The sequence below is a fragment of the Mustelus asterias genome, chromosome 4 (genome assembly GCF_964213995.1).
Source record: "Mustelus asterias chromosome 4, sMusAst1.hap1.1, whole genome shotgun sequence".
In the NCBI taxonomy this organism is placed as follows: domain Eukaryota; kingdom Metazoa; phylum Chordata; class Chondrichthyes; order Carcharhiniformes; family Triakidae; genus Mustelus; species Mustelus asterias.
The window spans coordinates 57,822,497-57,849,406 of record NC_135804.1 but is presented as its reverse complement, the minus strand read 5'-3'; the positions used below and the strand labels follow the sequence as shown (position 1 = coordinate 57,849,406).

Genomic DNA, 26,910 nt, shown 5'->3' with positions numbered 1-26,910 from the left:
TAACTGTTAGAATCTTCCTCGTTATCAAGCTCTCACAGTTCTGCTGTTTCCATTACATCCCAGCTCAACACTGCACCTTTCTGCCCATTGCAGGTGACCATTGTTATTAGACAGCAACTCTGTTATCACTGTATCAAATGACTATCAGAATGGTAGATGGTAAACTAGTTGGACTGCAATCCTTTTATCGCGAGCAATTCCTGTTTTTTTATTTCACCATCTGATAAATTGAAGGTTACGTTAAAATGAACAGATTGAGGCATGGACAGAAATAGGAGTAAAACAGTCTGGAGTTGATGAATGAATTTAATGAATTACATTGATCAAAGCTGCAAATGTATAAAATACTCACACTGACACTATCAAGCCTCAATGTAGTTTGTTGCACCCAGATCCTACCTGTCGTTCTGACTCCAGAGGTGAGGTTTATCCCAGTAACGGAGACTATAAGCAGAGCATGAGACCTGGAACTTCGTTCATTCACATTTGTAAAATCTGTCGCACGATTTACACGTCCAAGTTCAAAAACCTGATGGAACAGAATGACAGACCTCAGTGTGTCTGCCTCGCAAAGGTCCCAATTTCCCAAATGTATTTCCCAGGAAACAGCATCAGGTCTCCAGGCACCAACCAGCTAGCATTCCTGGGCAATAGTAGAAACAGTCCACACAAGAATCATTAGGTCAGGATAAATGCCCCAGCCCCCTTACATGTATTCTATTCTTCCACTGCAAACCTGCTCAGCCCTTCTTCCCACACAACACAAGAACAAAAAGGAGGGAGGGGGGGGGAAGAAACTCTCTCACCTTATTGATGTCATCCACGCTCTGTACCCTGATCTGAATCAGACCTGGGACATAGAGTTGGCCACTGCCATCGGGGCTCAGCTTTATCTCCAGCTTCTCATTGGGGTCCTTGGCCAACAAGTTCCTGTAAAGTAAACAAGAGGTTGGGTCTTGCGGCCTCAATAACAGGACCGGCATTACAGTACCGATCCAACTGCCTCAGCACCAGACGTACAACCACAAGAAGGAAAAGACAACATCAACAGCCACAGAGCAGCAGCAAACACCAGACAGCAGGGAGACTGTGGGTGCAGCAGTTACATGGAATTCTGTGCTCTAAAAAGGGAAAATTTTAAAAAATTTCTCGAGAGAATTTAAGACTTTATTCTAGATTCTCCCATGAGAGGAAACATCCTCTCAACAGCTACCCAGCTACCCTGTCAAGCCCGCTCAAAATCTTGTATGTTTCAATAAGGTCTTTTAAACTCCAATGAGTATAGGCCTAATCTGCTCCATCTTTCCTCCGAAGACAACCGCTTGAGCCCAGGAATCAGCCTAGTGAATTTTCTCTAAACAGAGTGGAGCCATTAAATCAAATCTTGGCAGCTGCAACCTGAAGACTCTGATCTGAATGTGGTACCAGTGAGGAAGGGTGAAGAGCCCCAAGTCTAACATCAAATAACCAAACTGTTCAGAATCCATAAACTTAGACAAGGATCCAGGAGGTGTCATCACAAAGGCTTCAGCAAGTTGGACAGAACAAATCTACATTGAACTGATTTCTCTCCTCTGTACAGAAACTCAATTGCAATTTTTGTACCATAAGAAGAAAATCAAGCCTACATCGCCATTAAAAAAATTGGGAAAAATACCATTTCCTTCAAACTGTTGAATGGATTAATTGCAGTGAAATTGTTAGATTAACTGTCTTTGGATATTATACTGGATTTCCTTATTCCAACACTTCATTGTCAAAGGTGATCAAAAAGAATGCTGAACCATTTCCCCAAAACACCACCTCTGCACCAACTCCAGCACCGCAGGAACCTTTACATCTCATGCTGTAACTTGCAGGAGAGTATTTGATGAGATTTAGCTTTACTCCAAACCTAACCTACATGGCACCTGGCCCCTTATACAAAAAACAAAGGTAATTTTCATGGCTCCAAACATTGCTTTTGAAAACTGTTAACGGGCCGTGTCGATTTCAGGAAGACCACATCTCCACTGATACTGAGCTGAATAGCCACACAACCAGGTCAGTATTGAAACAGATTGCGCTACTAGAGGGAAACAGTTGGTTATGTACAACAAAGGTATCTACTAACAAGCAAACAGAATTACAGAAGCAGCGAGGGATCAACAACAACCCATCCTTCTTAATCCCATGATTAGCACATGCCAGCCTGGCACGATCCACTCCCGGATTTATCACCTTCAGACATCGACAGTGAAGAAGTGTGCTGAAATTTGAAGATCAAAGATCAATGCAGCCGCAGGGGAGGATGGAAGGAGACAGAATGAGGGGAGATAGAGATACGCTCACTTTTTAAGTTGATTAAAGCAGCAAGAGAGTTGGACCAGTTCCCAGGGAAATGAAATTGGTTGGATTGGGATTCCCTCTGAACAGGGGAGGAGAAAACACACTTTGAAATGGGGTGAAGCCTTACAGACCAAGAAGGTGCCACCAGGTTTGGGGCTTGCTCTCTCTGGTGTCAGCTGATCTAGGCAGTCATGGGAGTGATATACTCATGTATATCTGGGGCATGATGAAGGGGACGTTGAGGCAGGGAATCCTGCTCCTTAAAGACACCCACTTATACCTTTATTGGAAAGTCAATGTTTGTACAGACGCACTGGACTTCCCAAGGTGAACCTAGAATTCAACATGGAGAAAGATGGTTAATCTCTTGTGGGGTGGACAAAAGACAGGAGAAGAATTTCTGTTGTGGGCCACTAAAGGTGCAGATCCTGCAGCAGTTCCAAAGAAAATGCCCTGCCAAATATCCTGGGCGTTTACCCCCATCTAATGTGACCATGTTACATCAATCAAGATCTTCTCTTCATCACCCACAAACAAACTCAACTGGTAAGGAGGGGATGGGGATATCGCAACAAGGGCAACCAAGAGATTCAGTGACCCAAACTTCCAGTCACTGTGGCTACAGACAGATCTTCAAAATAGTGAGTGAAGGAAAAGGGGACCAAAGTACTCTGCTAAGAACAGCAAGAAATAGACAGAGGATGCAGCTAAACAGTTTGGAAAAACTGGATTAGAAAGACCCACAGTTTTTCTTTAATATAAAGAACAGTCAGCTCTACAGCCATGCTAAAGCATTGTATCAATCACCACACATGCACCTCCCACCAGAGTGCAAGTATTAGTAACCTCATAGTTAGATCCTCAATCTTCTGGGGGTCAGACCCCAGCAGGTCTCTATAAAAAGAGAAAATACTACTATTAGCAGCCACATCCATGGATTATCCCTGTAACGTCATGTGCCAACGTGTGGAGAGCAGTTCTCCATTGAATGGTCGTGGTCAAAACTGCCACGGTCTAAAGTGTGATCAGGTGCACATACCTGAGGGTTTCATTGTAGATCTCAGCCATGCTGACAGTAATGGTCAGATCCCAGTCTGTAGACCTCTCTGCCACTTCACCAAACAAGAGTCTCAGAGCCCGCTGGTTAATTCCAGGGTCTTCAGGTGAACCCTGGAGAAATGAAGGTTGCTCATCAATGTTAAATGTCTGTGTGCACTTAGCAGGGAAAAAATACATCTTTCCACACACCACAGACTTGGCAGAATTTACTGACAAAATAGCTGAGATGGGAAAGTACACAAAGAAGGCAATCCCATGATCAAATAGGAAACCTAGATTTATAATAACTTACATTCCATTATGAAACATGGACTTGTTGAGCAGGACAGTGTTAGACACCTTGGAACAAAGACTGCTGTTCAGGACTTTGATTTTTCCAGTGCTTCTCATAGGAAAAGGGCTTGGAAGACCCTTTTGAAGAGGTAGCTGAAAATAGCTGGCTTCTTTCAGAAGTGCAACAGAGGCCGAAGAAGCCAATTAGTAAGCTCAGATTTTCACTAGTTCCAGGGTTAATGACACGCAGGTGTTGGTGCGCTTCGAGAGGGGAGGTATCGTTGCTTCAAGAAGCCACAGGATATCCTCATCCTTCACATCAACTAATGTAACATTGCAGAGTTTGGAGAGTGTATATGTGAACAGGATTGAAGGAGGCCAGTTTAAAACAAGTGTTTATCCATTTAGAATGAAGCCACAAGACCGCCATTAAAAAACCCTACCTCCATAGTATACGTCTTGCCAGAACCAGTTTGTCCATATGCAAAAATACAGACATTGTATCCATCAATACAGGAAGTGATGAGGGCCTGGACCTCTTGGAATATCTGAGGGTTAAAATGACAAGACAGAGGAATATTTAGAATTCTGACGATATCTCAAAGGTTTTACAAGACACAAGTCTGGATGTTAAACTAATCAAACTCCACAACAAAGCTCAGCTACTAGTTTACTTTTCCCACGACAATGAAAGCAAAATACTGCAGATGGTGAAGAAGAGCATTCAAAACATCAACTGTTTCTCCCTCCACAGACGCTGCCAGACCTGCTGACTCTTTCCAGTATTTTCTGTTTTTATTATTTTTCCCACCCCCTGGCCTGGAAGATTCAAGTCTACATTCGAGGGTTACGAGAATTATCAATTGACTTGGATGAGTTAGATACCAATTCACAAAGAGCCAGGATGATTCTGAACAATGTGAATTTTTAGTAAAGTCCAGACTATTTGACCAGAAGTGAATGAATCCAAAGCAAAGGATCAGCTGATCCAGTAACCACAAACTGAACCAACACAAATGCCACCCACTCAGCCAGAACCCAGGCAATGTTTGGAAGAGATGAGATCTTTGACTGGTTTAGATGTGTTCATTTTAAATCAGCGCTCCTTACACGAAACCATTTATAACCTTCCTACCCTGTGCAAAATTGTGTCATGTAGAGACTTGCATTTATGGTGCATCTTATTATTGTCAGAAATACCAAGAGAGCTTTTTTAAAAAAAAATAATTCATGGGATGTGGGTGTCGCTAGCTGGACCAGCATTTACTGCTCATTGCTAAATTTCCTTGAACTGAGTGGCTTGCTGGGCCATTTCAGAGGGCATTTAAAAGTTAACCACATTGCTGTGGATCTGGAGCTACATGTAGGCCAGACCATGCGAGGATGGCAGATTTTCCTCCCCAAACGAAATACTTTATAAGTGTAAATCACAGTTGTGTAAGCAAATGGGGTAGCCATTTTGCACACAGCAAGATTCACATACAGCATTGAGGTGAGTGATCGGTTTTGGTGGTGTTCGCAGAATGTCAATCGTGACACTTCAGTGGAGGAATTGTAAAATTGTGACAAAAGCATGTTTTAAGGCATCAAGATCAAGCGTAAAAAAATCCCCATACAACTGGCTAAATGAATGAACAGATTACCGACACCAAACACCTGAGAAACCGGAGCTATTTTCCCACAAAAAGGCAACAGGAAACAGGGAGTAGCCCTGAGGAAACAATGTCACAAAGTGCATAGGGTATTGTTTTACTTGTCCTTGATTCTCAGGAGATAAACTGATGAAAATAAATTCATACTAGATAACGGATAATCTTAGCTGAAAAACTTATTCAACAAAATTAAAGAACTGAAGTTTTCTTCACATTACTCCTGAGTGAGTTGCAGAATTATTGATAAAGATTGATTACTCTATTGGTCAATAACTCCATTATCATATCTTGTGACTAGATGTTAGAAAGTAAACTAGATGAACCTTGACTGTTTCTCATCTCACTAAACTGATATCACTCAATTCCTATAAACTGACCTCTTTTCTTACTACTTAGATCTTTTACTAACCACAGTGCTTACAACCTTGCGCAAGATCCAGAGAGCCACTGGATCAGTCCTCATGATCTGATCACTTACATCTGCCTGCACTGCATGTGGTTGAAATACTTTATCCAGCTCAAACATAGAGGTTTTGCCACGGTGTGACACATACAGAACCGCATCGTCATCATTGTCGAAGGAAATGATGTTTCTGGTGTCGAGCCCGGTGCCATCATCCCGATTTACAGGCCGAACCCTACACAACACACGGATATTCCCTGAAAAAAACAGCAGGAAGGTGGTGTCAAAGAAATGGAATAAGGAGTGTCAAGGAAGTAAAGTCAGCTTTTTACAATCATCTCCCTTCCCTATAGCAGGCACTGTGAGCTGCTCGGACTGATGGCCTCCTATCCACAGTAATTGTACAATAGCTGTTGAACAACGAGCTCCAGGTTAGAGTACTGACTCACCTCGGAGCCGTACCAGCTCATTGTGACACTTCTTCCGCAGCTGCATCTCTCGCTTGTACTTGCGCAGCAGATCCTGATTTGTTTTCTGCGCTTCCTCCACTGCCTGGTAGATCTAGAATGAAAAGCAAGACTTGTATTTGTTTAGTGCCTTTCGCAACCTCAGGATGTTCCAAAGCATTTTACAGCTGAAGTGTAGTCGCTGTGGTAATGTAGGACACATGGCAGCCTATCAGTACACAAAAGGTAGGTTAACACAACCTCCTTTGCTTAATACAGCCACAGGTGAGATGCCTGAAGATTGGAGGGTAGCAAATGTTGTGCCTCTGTTTAAGAAAGGCTGCAGGGAAAACCTGGAAACTACAGGCCAGAGAACCTAACATCTGTAGTGGGCAAGCTGTTAGAAGGTATTCGGAGAGACAGGATCTATAGGCATTTAGAGATGCAAGGAATGATTAGGGACAGTCAGCATGGCTTCGAGGGTGGAAAATCATGTCTCACAAATTTAATTGAGTTTTTTGGTGGGGTAACCAAGGTGGTAGATGAGGGCAGTGCAGTTGATGTTGTCTACATGGACTTTAGCAAGGCCTTTGACAAGGTACCGCATGGTAGATTGTTGCATAAAGTTAAATCTCACGGGATCCAGGGTAAGGTATCTAAACGGATACAAAATTGGCTTCTTGACAGAAGCCAGAAGGTGGTTGTAGGGGGTTGTTTTTCAAACTGGAGACCTGTGACCAGCGGTGTGCCTCAGGGATCAGTGCTGGGCCCACTGTTATTTATCATTTATATTAATGATTTGGATGAGAATATAGTAGGCATGGTTAGTAAGTTTGCAGATGACACCAAGATTGGTGGCATAGTGGACAGTGAAGAAAGTTATCTCCAATTGCAACAGGATCTTGATCAATTGGGCCAGTGGGCTGACGAATGGCAGATGGGAGTTTAATTTAGACAAATGCGAGGTGATGCATTTTGGTAGATTGAACCAGGGCAGGACTTACTCAGTTAATGGGAGGGATGGGGAGAGTTACAGAACAAAGAGATCTAGGGGTACATGTTCATAGCTCCTTGAAAGTGGAGTCACAGGTGGACAGAATGGTGAAGGCGACAGTCGGCATGTTTGGTTTCATCGGTCAGAATATTGATTACAGGAGTTGGGACGTCTTGTTGAAGTTGTACAAGACATTGGTACGGCCACACTTGGAATACTGTGTGCAATTCTGGTCACCCTATTACAGAAAGGATATTATTAAGCTAGAAGGAGTGCAGAAAAGATTTACTAAGATGCTACTGGGACTTGATGGATTAGGCGGTAAGGGCGAGGCAGGGCAAGTTATTTTTATCCAAACCTATATAGGAAAAGGGTAACTATGAATGATAGGCCAGTTCGGTGCTTCCAGTGTGGGATGTGGGAGTTCCTGGAAACACCTAGCCTCCCGGAGGTTCACATTTGCGCCAGGTGCGTGGAACTGCAGCTCCTGAGGGACCGCGTCACGGAACTGGAGCTGCAGATTGCTGACCTTAGTCTAGTCAGGGAGAGTGAGAGAATAATTGACACGAGTTATAGGGAACGAGTTACATCGGGAGGAAGACACGTGGGTCACAGTTAGGAGGAGTAAAGGTCAGAAGGGTAATGTATCAGAGAGTACTCCAGTGGCTGTCTCTCATAATAGGAAGGGCTCGGCGACAGGTGTGAGAGGGGAGGGGAGTGAGCAATTAGTGGAGGGGTCACCCGTGGTTGTCCCACTCCAAAACAAGTATATTGTTTTGGATAGTGTGGAGGAGGATGACTCTCGAGGGGTAAGCCACAGTGACCAGGTCACTGGCACAGAGTCAGGCTCTGTGGCCCGGAAAGGAAAGAGAGGGGTTAGGAGAGCAATAGTGGTGGGGGATGCGTCGGTTAGAGGCACGGACAGGCGATTCTGTGGGTGCGAACGGGACTCCAGGATGGTAGTCTGCCTACCTGGTGCTGGGGTAATGGATGTCTCCAAGCGGATAGGAGGCATCTTAAAAGGGGAAGATAAAGAAATGGATGTCATTGTACACATTGGTGCAAATGACGTAGATAGGAAGAGCAGGGGGATCCTACGAGAGCAATTCAGGGAGTTGGGAAATAGACTAAAAAGTAGGGCCTCCAGGGTGGCCATCTCTGGGCTGCTCCCAATGCCTCGTGCCAGTGAGGCTACGAATAGGGAGTTAGTACAATTGAATGCTTGGCTAAAGGACTGGTCCAGGAAAGAGGGCTTCATTTTCCTAGATCAATGGGAAGTTTTCAGGAGAGGATGGCACCTGTACAAGAAGGATGGGTCACAACTAAGTTGGAAGGGCACGAATATCCTGGCTGGGAGTTTTGCTAGTGCAGTTCGGGGGGGTTTAAACTAGTATGGCAGGGGGGTGGGGATCAAAATATTAGGTCTACAAGTGTAGAGGCTGGGGACGAGCTTGGGGCTGGGACAAGGCTGGCAAAGAAGAGCATTCTGGGGGAGGATGACCTCACTGGGCCTGGAGGTCTGGAGTGCTTATACTTCAATGCAAGGAGCGTAGCAGGTAAGACAGATGAACTTAGGGCCTTAATGCTCACGAGGAATTTGGATGTGGTTGCGGTGACAGAGACTTGGTTGAAAGAGGAACAGGACTGGCAGCTGAATATTCCGGGGTACAAGTGTTTTAGGCGAGACAGAGGAGGGGCCAAAAGAGGTGGGGGAGTAGCAGTATTAGTTGGAGAGCATATTACAGCGGTGCAGAGGGAGGACAATTCAGAGGGGTCGTGTAATGAGTCACTCTGGGTGGAGCTTAGAAACAGGAAGGGCGCAGTCACTATGTTGGGGGTATACTACAGGCCCCCCAACAGCCCAAGGGAAGCGGAAGAATGGATATGTCAGGAGATACTGGATAGGTGCAGGAAAAATAGGGTTGTTGTAGTGGGAGACTTCAATTTCCCTGATATAGACTGGAAATCGCTGAGAGCTGGGACTCTGAATGGGGAGGAATTTGTAAAATGCGTACAGGAGGGTTCTTTGGAACAATATGTAGATAGACCGACTAGAGAGGGGCTACACTGGACCTAGTACTGGGGAATGAGCCTTGTCAGGTCTTCAAAGTTTCGGTAGGGGAACATGTGGCAAATAGTGGCCACAATTCTGTTAGCTTTAGGATAGTGATGGAAAAGGATGAGTGGTGTCCCAAGGGTAAGGTGCTGGATTGGGGGAAGGCTAACTTTAGTGGGATTAGGCAGAAATTGGCAGCTCTTGATTGGGAGAGGCTGTTTGAGGGTAAATCCACATCTGGCATGTGGGAGTCTTTTAAGGAACAATTGTTAGGGCTGCAGGATAGGCATGTGCTTGTAAAAAAGGATAGGAAGGGTAGGATTCTCCAGAACTGTGGATAACCAGGGAAATTGAGGGACTGGGCAAAAAGAAAAGAGAGGCGTATGTTAGGTCCAGGCAGCTAAAAACGGAGGGAGCTCTGGAGGAGTACAAAGAAAGTAGGAAAGAACTCAAATGGGGAATTTAGAAGGGCAAAAAGGGGTCACGAAATGTCTTGGCAGACAGGATTAAGGAGAATCCCAAGGCATTTTATTCATACGTTAGGAACAAAAGGATTGTCAGGGAAAAAATCGGACCTCTCAGGGACAAAAGTGGAGAATTATGCTTGGAGCCCAAAGAAGTAGGGGAGATCCTAAATGAATACTTTGCGTCGGTATTCACAAAGGAGAGGGATGTGTTGACTGGGAGTGTCTCGGAGGGGAGTGTTGAACCATTGGAGAAAATCTCCATTACAAGGGAGGAAGTGTTAGGTTTGTTAGAGAATATAAAGACTGACAAATCCCCAGGGCCTGATGGAATCTATCCAAGGCTGTTCAGGGAGACGAGAGATGAAATCGCTGGGCCTCTGACGCAAATCTTTGTCTCGTCACTGGACACAGGTGAGGTCCCAGAGGATTGGAGGATAGCTAATGTGGTCCCGTTATTTAAGAAGGGTAGGAAGGATAACCCGGGTAATTATAGGCCGGTGAGCTTGACGTCTGTGGTGGGGAAGTTGTTGGAGAAGATTCTTAAAGATAGGATGTATGCGCATTTAGAAAGGAATAAACTCATTAAAGATAGTCAGCATGGTTTTGTGAGAGGGAGGTCATGCCTCACTAACCTGGTGGAGTTTTTTGAAGAAGTGACTACAATGGTTGACAAGGGAAGGGCCGTGGATGTCGTCTATATGGACTTTAGTAAAGCGTTTGACAAAGTCCCTCATGGTAGGCTGGTGAAAAAGGTTGGATCTCATGGGATAAAGGGGGAGGTGGCTAGATGGGTGGAGAACTGGCTTGGTCATAGAAGACAGAGGGTGGTAGTGGAAGGGTCTTTTTCCGGCTGGAGGCCTGTGACTAGTGGTGTTCCGCAGGGCTCTGTATTGGGACCTCTGCTGTTTGCGATTTATATAAACGATCTGGAAGAAGGTGTAACTGGGGTGATCAGTAAGTTTGCGGACGACACAAAATTGGCAGGACTTGCAGATAGTGAGGAGCATTGTCAGAGGCTACAGAAGGATATAGATAGGCTGGAAATTTGGGCAAAGAAATGGCAGATGGAGTTCAATCCTGATAAATGCGAAGTGATGCATTTTGGTAGAAATAATGTAGGGAGGAGCTATACGATAAATGGCAGAACCATAAAGGGTGTAGATACGCAGAGGGACCTGGGTGTGCAAGTCCACAGATCCTTGAAGGTGACATCACAGGTAGAGAAGGTGGTGAAGAAGGCATATGGCATGCTTGCCTTTATAGGACGGGGCATAGAGTATAAAAGTTGGGGTCTGATGTTGCCGATGTATAGAACGTTGGTTCGGCCGCATTTGGAATACTGCGTCCAGTTCTGGTCGCCACACGACCAGAAGGACGTGGAGGCTTTGGAGAGAGTACAGAGGAGGTTTACCAGGATGTTGCCTGGTATGGAGGGGCTTAGTTATGAGGAGAGACTGGGTAAACTGGGGTTGTTCTCCCTGGAAAGACGGAGGATGAGGGGAGACTTAATAGAGGTGTATAAAATTATGAAAGGCATAGAGAGGGTGAACGGTGGGAAGCTTTTCCCCAGGTCGGTGGTGAGGTTCACGAGGGGTCATAGGTTCAAGGTGAAGGGGGGGAGGTTTAACACAGATATCAGAAGGACATATTTTACACAGAGGGTGGTGGGGGCCTGGAATGCTCTGCCAGGTAAGGTGGTGGAGGCGGACACACTGGGAACGTTTACGACTTATCTAGATAGCCATATGAACGGAGTGGGAATGGAGGGATACAAAAGAATGGTCCAGTTTGGACCAGGGAGCGGCACGGGCTTGGAGGGCCGAAGGGCCTGTTCCTGTGCTGTATTGTTCTTTGATTGAGTTATAAGGAGAGGCTGAATAGGCTGGGACTTTTTTCTCTGGAGCGTAGGAGGCTGAGGGGTGATCTTATAGAGGTCTATAAAATAATGAGGGGCATAGATCAGCTTGATAGTCAATGTCTTTTCCCAAAGGTAGGGGAGTCTAAAACTAGAGGATATAGGTTTAAGGTGAGAGGGGAGAGATACAAAAGTGTCCAGAGGGGCAATTTGTTCACACAGAGGGTGATGAGTGTCTGGAACAAGCCGCCAGAAGTAGTGGTAGAGGCGGATACAATTTTATCTTTTAAAAAGCATTTAGATAGTTACATGGGTACAATGGGTATAGAGGGATATGGGCCAAATGCGGACAATTGGGATTTATTTTAAAAAAGGGCAGCATGGACAAGTTGGGCCGAAGGGTCTGTTTCCATGCTGTAAACCTCTATGATTATGAGCATAAGAGACTTAGGCGTGATCTTATCGAAGTCTATAAAATAATGAGGGGCATAGATCAGCTAGTCAACATCTTTTCCCGAAGGTAGGGGAGTCTAAAACTAGAGGGCATAGGTTTAAGGTGAGAGGGGAGAGATACAAAAGGGTCCAGAGGGACAATATTTTCCACACAGACTGGTGAGTGCCTGGAACAAGCTGCCAGAGACAGCAGTAGAGGCGGATACAATTTGTCTTTTAAAAAGCATTTAGACAGTAAAATGGGTATACAGGGATATGGGCCAAACACGGGCAATTGGGACTAGCTTAGTGGTTAAAAAAAGGGCAGCATGGACAAGTTGGGCCGAAGAGCCTGTTTCCATGCTGTAAACCTCTATGACTTTAGTAGTGTGACCTTAAAGTATGGCTGATACACTAAAGAGTTACCACCACAGCAGGTGGAAGAGAAAGATAGTTAGTCCCTTAATCATGCTCAGGCTGCACTGACTGACATCAATGAGCCTCTTGCACACTCATATGATGGTGACACACTCCACTTCCTTAGTGAACACTGCAATACGTTATGGAAAGGCAGCTCACCTCCCTCTTTGTCTGATTGACAGCATCCTGCAGCAAACATGGAAAATCACGGACATGATTTTTGAGGCAGTTATAATCACTGGTCAGCGTCTTTAGGGCGGGTTGGATGGAGAGCAGATTCATTCGAACGCCTGCAGGGAAAGAGGAGAGGTTCAATACAGTGGAAAGTCCCTCAGCTTCCTCCTCAGTCTTACATTGATGTACATCGTGCTGACCTCACATCGGTCCTTCACTGACTACCTCCCTAATGCGCCCCAACTCCAATCTGACCCTGCTCGTAATCCTGCACATTACACCCAATCTGACCCTGCTCGTAATCCTGCACATTACACCCAATCTGACCCTGCTCATAATCCTGCACATTACACCCAATCTGACCCTGCTCGTAATCCTGCACATTACACCCAATCTGACCCTGCTCATAATCCTACACATTACACCCAATCTGACCCTGCTTGTAATCCTGCACATTACACCCAATCTGACCCTGCTCATAATCCTGCACATTACACCCAATCTGACCCTGCTCATAATCCTGCACATTACACCCAATCTGACCCTGCTCATAATCCTGCACATTACACCCAATCTGACCCTGCTCGTAATCCTGCACATTCCATCCAGTCCTACAAGGATCTCCACACACAACAGATGAGCTAAGGTGCATCACTCATTATTATTCACATATTGTTCACAGACCCCACTAAATGTCTATTCCTTGTGCTGACTGTGCACTGCCTCTTCTGCATCACCTACCATTCAGATTCTCATGCACAGTTTTCATTTCAGTTCGGGCTTGCAGGAAGACCTCCTCAATGGCCTGGTTCTTCTCATCCTCCATTGCTTGAAATGCCTCAAGCATCTCCCCACGTGTCCGCTCAAGTTCTGCTTCATACATCATGACCTACAGTTTAAAGCAAATGTCATTGCTAGGGAGTAGGCCTAGAACCTTCCACACAATGCAGTGTGGAACAGTGTGCAGTATAGAAAGTACATCAAACAAGCAAGTAAATTCCAAGTTAATTCACACGGTATAATTGAGTTGGATTTCTCTACTTGAGAGGTTAACAAGATATCAAAGTAACTCGGCATGCTCTTGGCTATGGTTCAGGATTAGCCACATCAGTGCCTGAATTAACAAGAGATAGCCAGTTACTGGAATTTCATTAATGTTAGTGGAAGGGAAAAGAAAACATCCTGGACTTGCCTGAGCTTGAAGCTGGGCTGATGTCCGCCAGGAGTCCTGAAGCTGTTGTTCCTGCTCAGCCAGTACCCGTCTCTGGATAGCAATCTGCTCCTGAAGGTAATGATTCCTGGCCTGGGCTTCTTCCAAATCCTGCTTTGTCCTGGATGACTCAACTTCTATCTTTTTGGTAATATACTGCACAGTTTAAAAATAAGGTTAATGAATTATGTTCACCAAACCCAGACTCCCGAGGCCAAAACATTTACATCTCCCTATCCAGCTGATTAACACGGATATGGAACCCTGGAGCAGAGTACAGAGCATTGCCAAGCTTCGTGTAGGTGGGGAATTTTCAGCCACTATATTGAAATTGTGAAGATCTACAATTAGTACAAAGACTTCCTTATGTGGCAAGATGAAAATAATGGTAGCTGAAATTAATGGGACGGAGGTGGGGGGGGGGGGGGGGGGGGGCGGGAGAGGAGGAAGAAGATGGAAAGTAAGTATTTTCTGATGGAACACTTGCCTGGATATGTCACTAGTTCACATCTATATGCAACAGGTTAGAGTTTGCCCTGATCACACTCTGATCATATCAGCTTGTAGCAGCAAGAGGTTGTAGAAAGCTAGTGAGGTCTCCAAAGGGTTAAACTTAATTGATGAGGGGGCAGGATGCTGAGGCAGAGGCAAGTAAGTAATATTGTTTAATTGTTGTTGCTCTATCCAAAGAAAAAATAATTAACACCCAATAACCTTAGGGTTGGTTGTGAGGTAAAATGTTATTTGAAAGCCAGACACCTCCCAAGACTCATGTTTAGACAAAATCAGACATCATTCTCTACCTTCTCCCATTTCTCCTTATTGAAAGGCCTTTTGGCAGAAGTGAACACAGTTCACCAGTCAGCGAACATGCCTCCAGGATGTCTATACCCCGGAGTTTGCCACCACCCTTGTGGACACTGAGGCTTCTCTTATGTTCAAGGTTTTTCATCACATTGGTAGTGAAAAACCTTGAACATAAAAAAGATAAGCCTCAGTGTCCACAAAGGTGGTGGCGGAGGCATGTTCGCTCAGTGGTAAACTGCGTCCAGAATCAGAAGGTTATGGATTGAAGTCCCACTCTGCAGACTTGAACAGGCCGATGACACTGGAGTGCAGCACCAAGGGAGGGCTGCACTATCAGAGATACAGGTGAGAAGTTACATCGAGGGCCTGTAAGCCAACTCAGGAGAATATAAGCGATCCCACAGCACTATTTTAGGGAGGAATAGTGGAATTTTCTTTGGTGTGCTATACAGTATTTATCCTTTCATCACTAAAACAGATTATCTAGTCGTTGCCGTATTATTGTTTGTTGATGTTTTTGAAGTGCAAATGCTTTGCATCCTACAACAGTGACTGCATTTTAATAGAACAAAATGCTACAAAGCTCTTTGTGATGCCTTGAGGTTGTAAAAGGCCCTTATTCAAATGCAAGTTCTTTCTATTTTAATCTCTCCCTATAAAATTTAGGCATAATCTTGGTTTTACAATCACTCACTCCTGACTTCAATTAAAATTTGCTCAATGCAGTATGCACAACAAAGACAATAATGTTATCAAAAGGCGCCCATAAACCAAACTCTCTCTCTGCCCAGTGCCAAACACTGAAATGCAAACACCACCGATAAGCTCATGGCTATAGATATTAAAAATGCCAGCCTTGCACACAAATAAGGGACTCTGGCCCTCACTCATTCCCCTGTAACACGGCCAAGACCCAGACTGAGGAAGGCCTTGCAGGGACTGTAAGAGCTCAGGTGGCAGTAAGAGAGGGCTGCTTGTTTAGTTCAGACTCCAGTTAAAAACACTGCCAAGTATCCTAGCCTCCAGTCCACAGGCTGTGTGTGTAAAACTTTCCCAAACCTGAGCGCTGAGTTTCCCAGTGTTCCTCTAACAAGTGTGGGTGCTGCTGTGGATCCGGTGCACGGAGTATTCACCCTAGGGTTGTGGTGCCAACAAATTCAGCCTTTTAAAAATGAGAGAGAGATACAGAGCCAAGTATGTAGCAGAAATCAGAGCCACCCAGGGATATAAAGTTCAGAGAGAGGCAAATACATGCACCACAAAATTTCCTGATCTTAACACACACATCTTCAATATGGCTTCAGCTAACATTTTGTGCAATTTAATACATTAAAGGCTAACAATATCCAAACCAACTTCCTCCACATTCATAATATAAAGTCTGATGCTCCAACCCAATGGCTCCACTTCCCTGTGGTGCTCGTTTTGGAAGCACAATTACGTTTACCTTAACTGATGGCGTGGGTTGCTTGGCCAGGGCTAGATGGCAGTCCCTAATTTGTTTATTCAGCCTCTCCTCTCTCTCAGTCTTGTCCTGAAGGACATCTTTGAGATGCTGCTGTAATTTGGCCAGGAGCTGTGTCTTCTCTCCCAGCTCCAGCTGCAGATCAGCTGTTTGCTCTCGCAACTGTGTGTTTTCCTGCAACAGGGATTAGAACACAGGATTTGTTAAAATTCTCAAAGTCAGTAGAAAAACCTGCCAACACGTCCCTCAGAAACTTTACACTTTCTTCCCCCTTCAGTTGCTATTGGAATTGTGGCACATTTCTATATTTTCTGAGTTTAGATATGTTTACAATGAATCTGCTGCTACCAACAGGTGCCAACAACCAGCCAAAAAGGGCAGGTGCGTCAACAGCAATAGATTGAAGCACAGTCATTTCATTGTTAACACCGAGTGTGGGGAAATGCCTGTCATATTTTAACTTGGGTGCGACTGCCAAGACTGGGATCAATGATCTCCTGTCTGCAGCCTCCACTGCACCTGATCCTCATCTCCGCTTTCACTGCATCTTTGGAATGCTCTAGCTCGGAGTCCTGTGGATGCTCAACGAGTCCATTCAAGACACAGATTGATTTGGGCAGTAAGGAACAGAGGGCAGGAAACTGGAGTTATTTCAGCCTTGATTATATTAAACAGTGGAGCAGGCTCAAGGGGCCTACTCCAGCCCCTATTTCATATATATTATGTGTGAGGTTCCACACTGATCCAGCTTTCCATTACCACCATGTCAGATATCTTTCCCCTTTGTTCCAAGAAAAATAGTCAACTTATCCATCCAGGCTCACCGATTCAATACTTGCAGGGATTGGCAAGCAAAACTCCACTCAAAAACACTTAGACCGATGGATCTGCTGCTAAGTTAATGCCAATTGCAGAGACCCTCTGTTTGATTGAGTCTATAGTGAGCTAGCTGATCAATTGGGTATCAGTGGAGATACTATGACTAGCCTTTACAACCAGACTTTGGTTGGATGAGAAATAAAAACTGCTAGCTCACCCATGTTTCTACTCATCAGCAACTCCTGCCAGTGAACGGGAGTGTACGCCTAGTAGATGACAGCAGAATCAGATTCCACCTTGCATCTCTAGACCCACACACGAGGAACATTAGCACCAATGAACTGTAGCCCAGTGAGAAATAAGCAATGGTGGAAGATGTGGGCAAAATATCCTTCCCTTCAGATTCCCCCTCCACTGGGCTTGTGAACAAAAGCTCTGCTGCAGATCTCACCTTGCATTCAGCAATCAGGTGCTTGGCAGAACTGAATGGTGATAGGGGCTCCAGATCAGCACATGGTCAGTTTTCAACATTCCTGCAGTGTGAACTAGTGTTTTTGAATGCAAGACACATGAGCTGGATTAGACTAGGCTAATCAAAGATCTACAGCATGAGGTAGCCATGGGATTTGTAGATTTGATTTATTCTGATAATTTGCATGGTTCACTCTGCAATTCTCCTTGATCTTAAACTTTGTACTTTCAACATCCCTAATCCTTTAACACAAATTCACTTATTGACCCAAAACTAACAATGATACTGTAGCTGTTCACAGCCTCTCCTGCTTGTTCCAAATAGTTCAGCAGAATATTAATTTCATTAAAAATTGAAAAATAACATAAAAGAACAAAGATTGCTCCGAACTCAACACCTGGACATTATACAAAGCTTATGGGAACACCACATTGGCACAGTGATTAGCACTGCATCCTCACAGCGTCAGGGACCCAGGTTCGATTCTGGCCTTGGGTGATTGTTTGTGTGGAGTTTGCACAATCTCCCCATGTCTGCGTGGGTTTCTTCCTGGTACTCCGGTTTCCTGCCAAAGGCCAAAGATGTGCAGGTAAGGTAGATTGGCCATGCTAAAATGCATGGGGTTACAGGGATAGAGCAGAAGGGAAGGCCTGTATGGGAAAGCCAGTGCAGACTAGATGGGCTCTCTCAGCACTGTAGGGATTTGATTGCTTGATTTAATAACAACAGTAGGAAACGATAAGCAAGACCTTTTTAATAAATATTTTGTTTTACAAATGTGAGCCTTAAATTTGAAAGAGTAATTGAATAGTGTAGGTTAGATGGGCTTGAGATTGGTTTCACTGGTCGGCGCAACATCGAGGACCGAAGGGCCTGTACTGCGCTGTAATGCTCTATGTTCTATGTATCAAGACTTGGTTAGACATGGGAGTACTGCACTGAGTCCTGTCATCATATTATAAAAAGGACAGAGGCTCTGGAGAGGGTGCAGAGAAGATTTACAAGGATGATACCAGAAATACATGGCATACAGATCAGAAAAGGAACAACAGGCCGGGTCTCTTCTTGACTAAGGGGTGACCTGATAGGGGGTCTTTAAAATTAAGAAAGGTTTTGAGAGTGTGAACGCAGAGAGTGTTTCCTCTTGTGGGGAACAGCATAACTAGAGATCATCAGATAATCATAAAGTAACCCATTAGGAAATTCCAAAGATGTGTAGGGTAAGTGGATTAGCCATGGTAAATGCATGGGGTTATGGTGATAGGGTGGAGGGGAGGGTATGGGTGGGATGCTCTTTTGGAGTTGGTACAGACTAGATAGGCTGGATGACCTCTTTCTGCACCGCAAGGATTCCAAGATTCAGAAGAAACTCATGTACCCAAAGAGTGGTTGCCTCAGTATAGATACATAATTTTCACTGTATACATGTGACAATAATAAATCAAATCAAAAATTTACAAGTTAGAGACAAACAAATGAGGGCAAAATGAACAGAAGGTCACGATTATAACTTTAGATGAGGAAAGACAGGAGGAGGTTTGTGTGCAGTTTAAACGCTAACATGGACTGGCTGGGCTGAATGGCCAGTTTCTGTGCTGTATATCCTATCCACTCTTCTCAAGGCAATACAGGAGGTGTCACCTACAACTTGAGGCGACTAGGGGATTTTCACAGTAACTTCATTACAGTGTGAATGTAAGCCGACTTGTGGCTAATAAATAAACTTTTAACTTAAATAAAAGAATCCAGAATATTTCTCCAGTAGATTTGTGAGATGTACTGTGCAAGAGAGCAGAGCGAGAGACTCTCTCCTCGCTATTCCCTTTGTAACTTTCCTAACAGTATTGGGGGGGAATACCTTCGCCACATGGGCTTGAGCAGCTGAAGGCAGATCCTTATTACCACAAGGGAAGCTACGATGGCGAATAAATGTCAGCTTTTATGTCACCAACAGCCACATCCTGAGAATGAATTTAACATAATTGCCTTCCTGTAGAGCATTCAACATACCCCAAGTGATCCAATTTACAAAGGGCCATATCTTTAGTGGACATATTGGGTACAGGGCATAGAGCCCTTTGTAAGTTGGATCACTTGGGATGAGATATGGCAGCACCCAGCTTGGTGCTCACCCTGTAACCTACAGGTCACCTGTGGCTCACTGATAGCATTGGTGTTTCTATCCCAGTATGACTCAGAGTGCTGCACTGTCAGAGGAGTTGTCTATCAAATAAGATTTTAAGTCAAGAATTCAGCTGCCCTCTGCGGTAAATGGAAAACATTCTGTGGCACTATTCAGTGGGGGCAGTGGAGGCGGGGGGGGTCTCTCCCCAGGGTCTCAGCCAAAGTTTATCCCTCACCCAAAATCACGCAAAAAAAAATCAATGTCGTTTTTAATCAGATCCTGGCCTTTTTGTACATCTGTGCTGTGTACAGATTGACTGTCTCACTTCCTACAACAGTGACAACATTTCAAAATAACTCTTGACTGTGAAGCAATTTTGGGCAAGCTGAGATCATGAATGGCACTACATAAATGCAAGGTCACTCTTACCTTGCTGTGCTCACAGCCGGTGCACCCAGTCAGAGAGATCCGGAGCTGTTGTAGCTGAAGCTGGCAGCCATTTAATTCCTGCTTCAGTCGATCATTCTCCAAGACTAGTATTTCTAAATGTTTCTCCAGGTCGGTTGTACCCTGCCATAGACAGACAGACAATCAGTCTCAATCACCCACGGGTAGGCAAGCTCCGGAACACAAGATGGTAACAAGTGTCTGCTCATGGTAACAATACAGGAGTCTCACCAGCTCAGAGCACAGCCTGTTCAGTTCCTGCGTCTGGTCAGACAGTTTCGCTTCCACCCCCTCGAGCTGTGGGCACAACACCAGGGGTTAGATGCACATACCCATCACAATATTTCACGTATTGCCTGTTACTTACAAGAGGCAACGAGATGGATAACATGGGTTCAGTGAGAACTACAGGCAGCTCTGTACTGAGGCCCTGAACAGAGTCACCTGACTTCTAGACAGCACTGCAAGGCACTGACGCACTCCAACCATGAGCAAAGTACAACTTGAAGACACTCCAAAGCCAATAGCCATCCCTTTCAGTTATGTGCAGAGGCACTGGCTGAAATCCTACATACTATCAACATAGCATGGCAATGAAGGGCAATTAAACTTCCTCACATTTGGCCAGGTCTGAATTCTCCACTCTGTGCTCTACTGCACTTCCCTCACCAGCTGCACACAGGGTCAGAATACCTGAGTTTGCAAAGTGCTGCCCAATGCCTGCCGTTGGGGCTCAGTCGTGCTCAGCTCCTCTGGTCGCCTCACTTTGTCTTCCTGCAGGCAGCTGATCATCTCGATGAATTTTTCAACGACGCCGAGTGATTTCCCACCCAACAGGAGAACGTTCCCACCTGGAAGCAGGAAGAGAAAAGGACCGTCAAGATTCCAGGCAATGGCGTAGACAAAGCAGAAAAGGCCAGAAATCGCGAACAGGTAAATCAGCACCTGAAGAAAGAACTGGTGTCGATGCTTTGGGTCTTAACCTTCTTAAGAACTAGAGAATACGGAAGTTGAACTGCTTGTGATGTTGGATCTTTAGAAGCCACAAGACTTGCCATGTAAAGAAGCTGGAACTACTATGGCAACCACCCCAGATCCTCCAGATGGAATCACCCCAATAATAGGGTAGTGGTCTGAACTACAATCTCCAAATAGAACTGCAATGAGAATCAGGGAACTCTGCAGTAGAAGATAAGACTGTGGAAAGTAACTAGGTTATAAACAGAAGTTTACCACACTACCAGATCACTAACCTAGTCTGCTCCTGGTTTTAATCCTGGAAAATAATTTGAGCTGAAAACTCCTTGGTTAGTTGATAATATCCCCTTACAGCTGGTGGGGGTACATAAGGATTTCCTTGCGAATACCCTTCAGAGCTCTTGCAATGGAACCACAACCCCTGTACCAAGTGGGTGATTTAAACATAAACCACAGCTTGTTGCTGCCAATACCATCTCAAAATCAAAGCAGAAACCGGAATCGACACCCAAAAGATATCTGCAAACCTGTGAAAGTGTTTCATGTTAAATGGCTGCACTTGCAGAACATTGTGCATTCAAACCCCCAAGGCTCTTTGATCGTCCACACCCTTTGCCTTGGTGCATATCCACCCATTCCATAAATCTCCTGTCAAAAGGCATTACTTCACATTTAATCGACATGAAACTGCATCTTCCACCCACCTTAACATCTTTTGCAACCCTTCGCACGATTTGTTAAATCACCTATTTCTGCATGCTCAGCAAATTGCAAAGACCTTCCCTAATCCAGATCATGGAGTAAACATTAATGGGCCCAGCCCTGGCTCACGGAATTCCAGCCTTCTCCAATCAAATAAATATACATTTAGCCAAATAAAAACAGAAAATACTCAGCAGATCTGGCAGAGCCTGTGAAGAAAGAAACACAGTTAATGTTTCAGGTCAATGGTATTTTGTTAGAACAGTTCCTATGTCCAGCCACCTCAGTATTTCATTTTTGGAGAACTGTTCACCCAAATTCTATATCTGGTTAGTTCACTACCTTTCTGCTCATGCTGCTAGATTGCCTTGGATTCTTTATTTTCTGAACAAGCCTTTGTGAGACACTGTGGAAGGAGATTTCTAACCAGCTAATAAGATTTATATGCAGAATGCAGTCTTTCAGAGATCAAGGAATTAGTAAAGAGTTAAATGATTATTGGGCAAGCTAACACAAACAGCTTACACATATGTGAATGCAGTAAATAAATCAAAACAAGTAATTGTGATTTTAAAACATATATGCTGATATTTTAAATGTATTTCAATGTATTGTACACTTTAGCCAAACAAAGTTACCAAAAGGCATGGCAGTAGAAGTCAGTAGTTTAAAGCTAAAGGTCTGGGAACAGGATAGTCAGCAAGTCCTATCAGGTGACATTCCTAAGAAGGGACTTATTTTGCAACATTATGAATAGATGTATTCATTGCCCAGACAGAGGATAGATATGAACCTGGACACAGGAACACATGTCTATTCAACTTGGCATTGAGCCGGTGGGAATGTCCATTTTAACCTTGCGGTAACGTCTGCTGTTACCAAGTGACAGGGAGTTAGGTAGTGCCAAAAAGGGAGACTACATCTGGAATCAGTTGGACAAATAAGATATCACCATGCTATTAAGTATCTTATGGTTGACTGAAGTACTTGACAGAGATTTGTATTGATGTATAATTGTTAAAGGGAATTAATTTTAAGTTAATGAAGGGTGGAATTATTGATTATAAAAAAGTATAATTGATCTGTATTTGACTCTAATTCAATTATTTCGGAGAGATTCTGTCGCTCTGTCCTTAGAGCTATTTAACTCTTCATGAGACTCCGGTCGGCTGTACGTTTGTATTGTATTGCATTGTCTTGTGTTTTTATGTTTTATGTTAAATAAATTTGTTACATCTTTTGCACAGAGATATTTGCCTTGCGAGGTTTGAATTGTCTTAGTTTAAGACACAATTTCCCCACAACAGACGCCTTAGTGTCTGAAAATCCACATAACTGATGCCTAATGTATTCACTTCATCTGTCCAAATTATTCACCTCTTCAAACAATACTCAAATTTGTCAAATACAATTTGCTTTAACAAATCCACAAAAGTGGCCTTTGATTAAGCCAAACATTGCTTAATGCTCAAGTTCATCTCAAACTGTGGATTCTAACAGTTGACATTTGATGAACTTGTCTCTAGTTACCCAATTTACCCATAACACTCTTGTTTAAGGGAGGTAACTTGGGTTAATCTCCAGTCACTACACAATTTCCACATTTCAGGAGAATTTTTAAAGATTGTGCTCCATGCCTCTCTGATGTCCTCTGACATCTTTCAACTGTCTAATGTGCCACTATCAGGATTTAGTAACTTTTCCATAAGGCATAGGAGCAGAAGTAGGCCACTCGGCCCATTGAGTCTGCTCTGCCATTCAATGAGATCATCACTGATTTGACGTGATGATAATCCTCGACTCCACTTTCCTGTCTTATCCCCATAACCCTCGATTCTCTTACTGATTAAAAATTGATCTATCTCCGCCTTGAACATACTCTACTGGTTCCCCTATATCTAGCCTGCTCATTACCATCTCAAAGAATTCTAATAAATTTGTCAGGAATGATTTCCCCTTCATGAAGTAATGCGGACTCTGCTGGATTAGATTACGTATTCCTAAATGCTCTGCTAATACATCCTTTATAATGGACTCTAACATTTTTCCATGACACGTGTTAAGCTATCTGGCCTATAGTTACCTGTTTTTGTCTCCCTGGCCTCTTGAATAAGCACTAAGAAGTCTCACAACACCAGGTTAAAGCCCAACAGGTTTATTTGGTAGCAAAAGCTTTCGGAGTGCCATTCCTTCTTCAGGTGAGTGAGGAACTGTGTTCACAAACGGCATATATAGACACAAACTCAATTTATAAGATAATGGTTGGAATGCGAGTCTTTACAGGTAATCAAGTCTTAAAGGTACAAACAATGTGAGTGGAGAGAGGGTTAAGCACAGGTTAAAGAGGTGTGCATCGTCTCCAGCCAGGATAATGAGTGAGATTTTACAAGCCCAGGCAAGCTGTGGGGGTTAGAGATAGTGTGACATGAACCCAAGATGACGGTTGAGGCCGTCCTCATGTGTGCGAAACTTGGCTATCAGCTTCTGCTCAGCAATTCTGCGCTGTCGTGTGTCGTGAAGGCCGCCTTGGAGAACGCTTACCCGAAGATCGGAGGCTGAATGCCCGTGACTGCTGAAATGTTCCCCGAACCATCTCCACCTCTTGAATAAGGCTAGTGGCATTGGCAGTTTTGCAATCCTCTGGGACTTTTCCAAAATTTAAGGAATTTTTGAAAGATTACTACAAGTGTATTTACTATTTCTAGCAACTTCCTTCAATATCCTAGGATGTAACCCATCAGGCCCAGGAAACGCATCTGCCTTTAACCCTATTAGTTTCCCGAGTACTTTGCCTCGAGTAATAGTTATTGTATTTATTTCCTCCCCGTCCCACTTTTGCCACTGGATTGCTTAGTATTTTTGGAATGTAATTAGTGTCTTCCACTGTGAAGACTGATGTAAAGTATTCACTTAATTCTTCTGCCATTTCCTGGTTTCGCATTATTATTTCCCCAGTATCTCTAGGGGGCCTATGTTCATTTTGGCCTCTCTTTTTATATATTTAAAGAAGCTCTTACTGTCTGTTTTTATATTTCTTGCTTCCATCTTACATTTCACATTTTTTCCAATATGAAAGCACCAAGTTCATTTTTACAGTTCACATAGTCCCCACTTCCATCATCATTTGCAAAAAAAATCAACGTACAATATTTAATATCTCTGTTACTGCTATTATTTCATCTCGATTCCAACTCCCATTGCTAATTATTCTTTATTGTTTACTTGTTAATATTTGGATTTAGAATCTTTACTATTTGCTTTTATATTAGCTAATTTAAAACTTCCACATTCCCTTTTCATCTTCCATGTTCCCACCATTATTAGTTTCTTTATGTTAGTAATCCCAATTTGAACCTATTCTTCCCCGTTAAATTTCAGTTCAGTTTTCATCTGTTTATTCATACCTTGATCTATCTATACTTTGATGCACCTTCCTTTTGATTCATAATATATTAATCTTGTATTCTGTCCCCCTCATATTTCGACATTTCACACTGCTGGTTCCTCGACTAGTTTTCTAATCAGGTAATTTGTGCCAGGTACCTTCTTATCCCATTCTGTGGTACCCATTTTCAGTCCAAGACCTCCATCTTTGATTTTTCCTATTCTGATATTGAAATCACCAAATTTTAATTGCTATTTCACAATTGTTCTCTGACTCCCAGTTATTTGCCCCATGTCAAACAATCAATGTTTCTTTTTGTTGGTGTAGAACCAATGATTTAGGAAGCAATTTTGGATTTATCCCAGGAAAGGTTCCCTACTTTCACTGCACACATGACCTTTATTCCAACCTATTTTGACCATAATTTAAATTATTGCCCTATTACTCCAACATCTTTCTTTGGCTGGTCTTTTTCTTCCTAAAGCCCAGCATTTCTCATTTTCACCTGCACTACACTGATTGTCAAGTCAGAAGATGCAGGGATGCCATTGTCAATCACAGTTATTACTGGCACAGCTCTCAAGCACCTTGAGCAGTGCTTCTTTCTCAGGCACTAAACCCTGCAGGAGCCCTTGAAGCTCCCTTTATGATCCGTCACTGAAACTGCATCTGCTCTTCCTGAAATACCTTTCTCTGGCAGACCCATACTTTGAACATTTCAGTAAAGTGCACTAGGAAACTGGGAATATAAACTCAGAGAAATGGAAAAGCAGAGGGTTTAAATATTCTTCTGGATCTTGCAATGACCTAACTTACTAACCTTTGAATATTGGCCATTACTGATGTGGGGTTGGATTTAACAGCATAGAAGCAATAACAGGCCATTCAGTCCCTCAAGCAGTTAAGTGATTCAATAAATCACAGCCGATCACAGCTGATCTTAACACCAGCCCAGTCTCCATTCGTTTGATTACTTGGTTCAGCAAAAATCTATTGTTTGCAGATGAAAATTATTGAGTTTGTCTCTACTGCTTTTGGTGGGGCCTGCCAGTGGCATATCTAGTTCAATACTGCTATTTTCACAGCACCATCCTTCGTGTTTCCTAGCTTCTTCCCTGACTGGTCTGCCTCTGATTTTAACATCACATCCCTTTGTCTGGGACTCTTCACACCAGCAGGAAAAAACGTCCTCTCCATTTATCCTATCATTTCCTTTCAAAAATCATTAAAACGTCAAACTGCCCTTAACCATTTTACATTCCTGAGATTCCATGTCTAGTTTATGTAACCTCACCATCAAACCCTCAGAGCCCTGGCAACATTTTAGTGAATCTATGCTTCATTCCTTCCCAGACCAATATATCCTTTCTAATGTGCAGTCCCTAGAGCTATACACAGAACTCACGTATGGTCCAACCAATGATTTGTATTTATAAAGACTAACATTCCATTAGACTATTTTGATTATTTTATAAACCTTTTATTCATACTGAGACAGGCACTTCCTGGATAAGATTGGAGGCAAGCAGAAACTTGAGACTCCGTTTTGATCCCAACACAAAATGAATACAGAATGATGGAATGCAGGTTCAGACCCGACACCCCCACACCACTGATGGCAAAATTTCCCAAGAAGTGAATGAAAACCCAAAGGGATCGTTGCCGAGTCATTCTTTCCAACTGTTTCAGAATGACCCTGGCAGTAACCTAGTAATCAGGTAATCAATCATTCCTTTCTGATCTTAAGCAGGTATCTTAAATTGTACCAAGTCCCATTCCCCCACTGACTAATACTGGCCCAAAAGCTTCTCTTCCACCTTCTTCCGTCAGGAAAAAGCTACAAAAGTCGGAGGACACGTACCAACTGACTCAAGAACAGCTTCTTTCCTGCTGCCATCAGACTTTTGAATGGACCTACCTTGCATTAAGTTGATCTTTCTC

General features: G+C 43.7%; 1 protein-coding gene across 6 annotated transcripts in view; it reads right to left on the bottom strand.

The window, feature by feature from the left end:
* Positions 1-26,910, bottom strand: part of kifc3 (kinesin family member C3) — a 62,729-nt gene that overhangs the window by 11,964 nt on the left and 23,855 nt on the right. For 3 of the 6 annotated variants that reach the window (XM_078211092.1, XM_078211093.1, XM_078211094.1), the window contains exons 2-15: positions 20,598-20,755; positions 20,136-20,201; positions 19,887-20,027; positions 16,024-16,215; positions 13,752-13,925; positions 13,301-13,448; positions 12,545-12,675; positions 6,165-6,276; positions 5,791-5,972; positions 4,104-4,208; positions 3,368-3,498; positions 3,175-3,222; positions 807-930; positions 400-529 (exon numbers count right to left, since the gene is read on the bottom strand). In XM_078211092.1, coding sequence (XP_078067218.1) covers positions 400-529; positions 807-930; positions 3,175-3,222; positions 3,368-3,498; positions 4,104-4,208; positions 5,791-5,972; positions 6,165-6,276; positions 12,545-12,675; positions 13,301-13,448; positions 13,752-13,925; positions 16,024-16,215; positions 19,887-20,027; positions 20,136-20,201; positions 20,598-20,696 — 1,783 coding nt within the window. In that variant the 5' untranslated portion in view covers positions 20,697-20,755. The remainder of the gene's footprint in view (positions 1-399; positions 530-806; positions 931-3,174; positions 3,223-3,367; positions 3,499-4,103; positions 4,209-5,790; positions 5,973-6,164; positions 6,277-12,544; positions 12,676-13,300; positions 13,449-13,751; positions 13,926-16,023; positions 16,216-19,886; positions 20,028-20,135; positions 20,202-20,597; positions 20,756-26,910) is intronic. The other 3 variants (XM_078211095.1, XM_078211096.1, XM_078211098.1) reach the window with 3 other exon arrangements.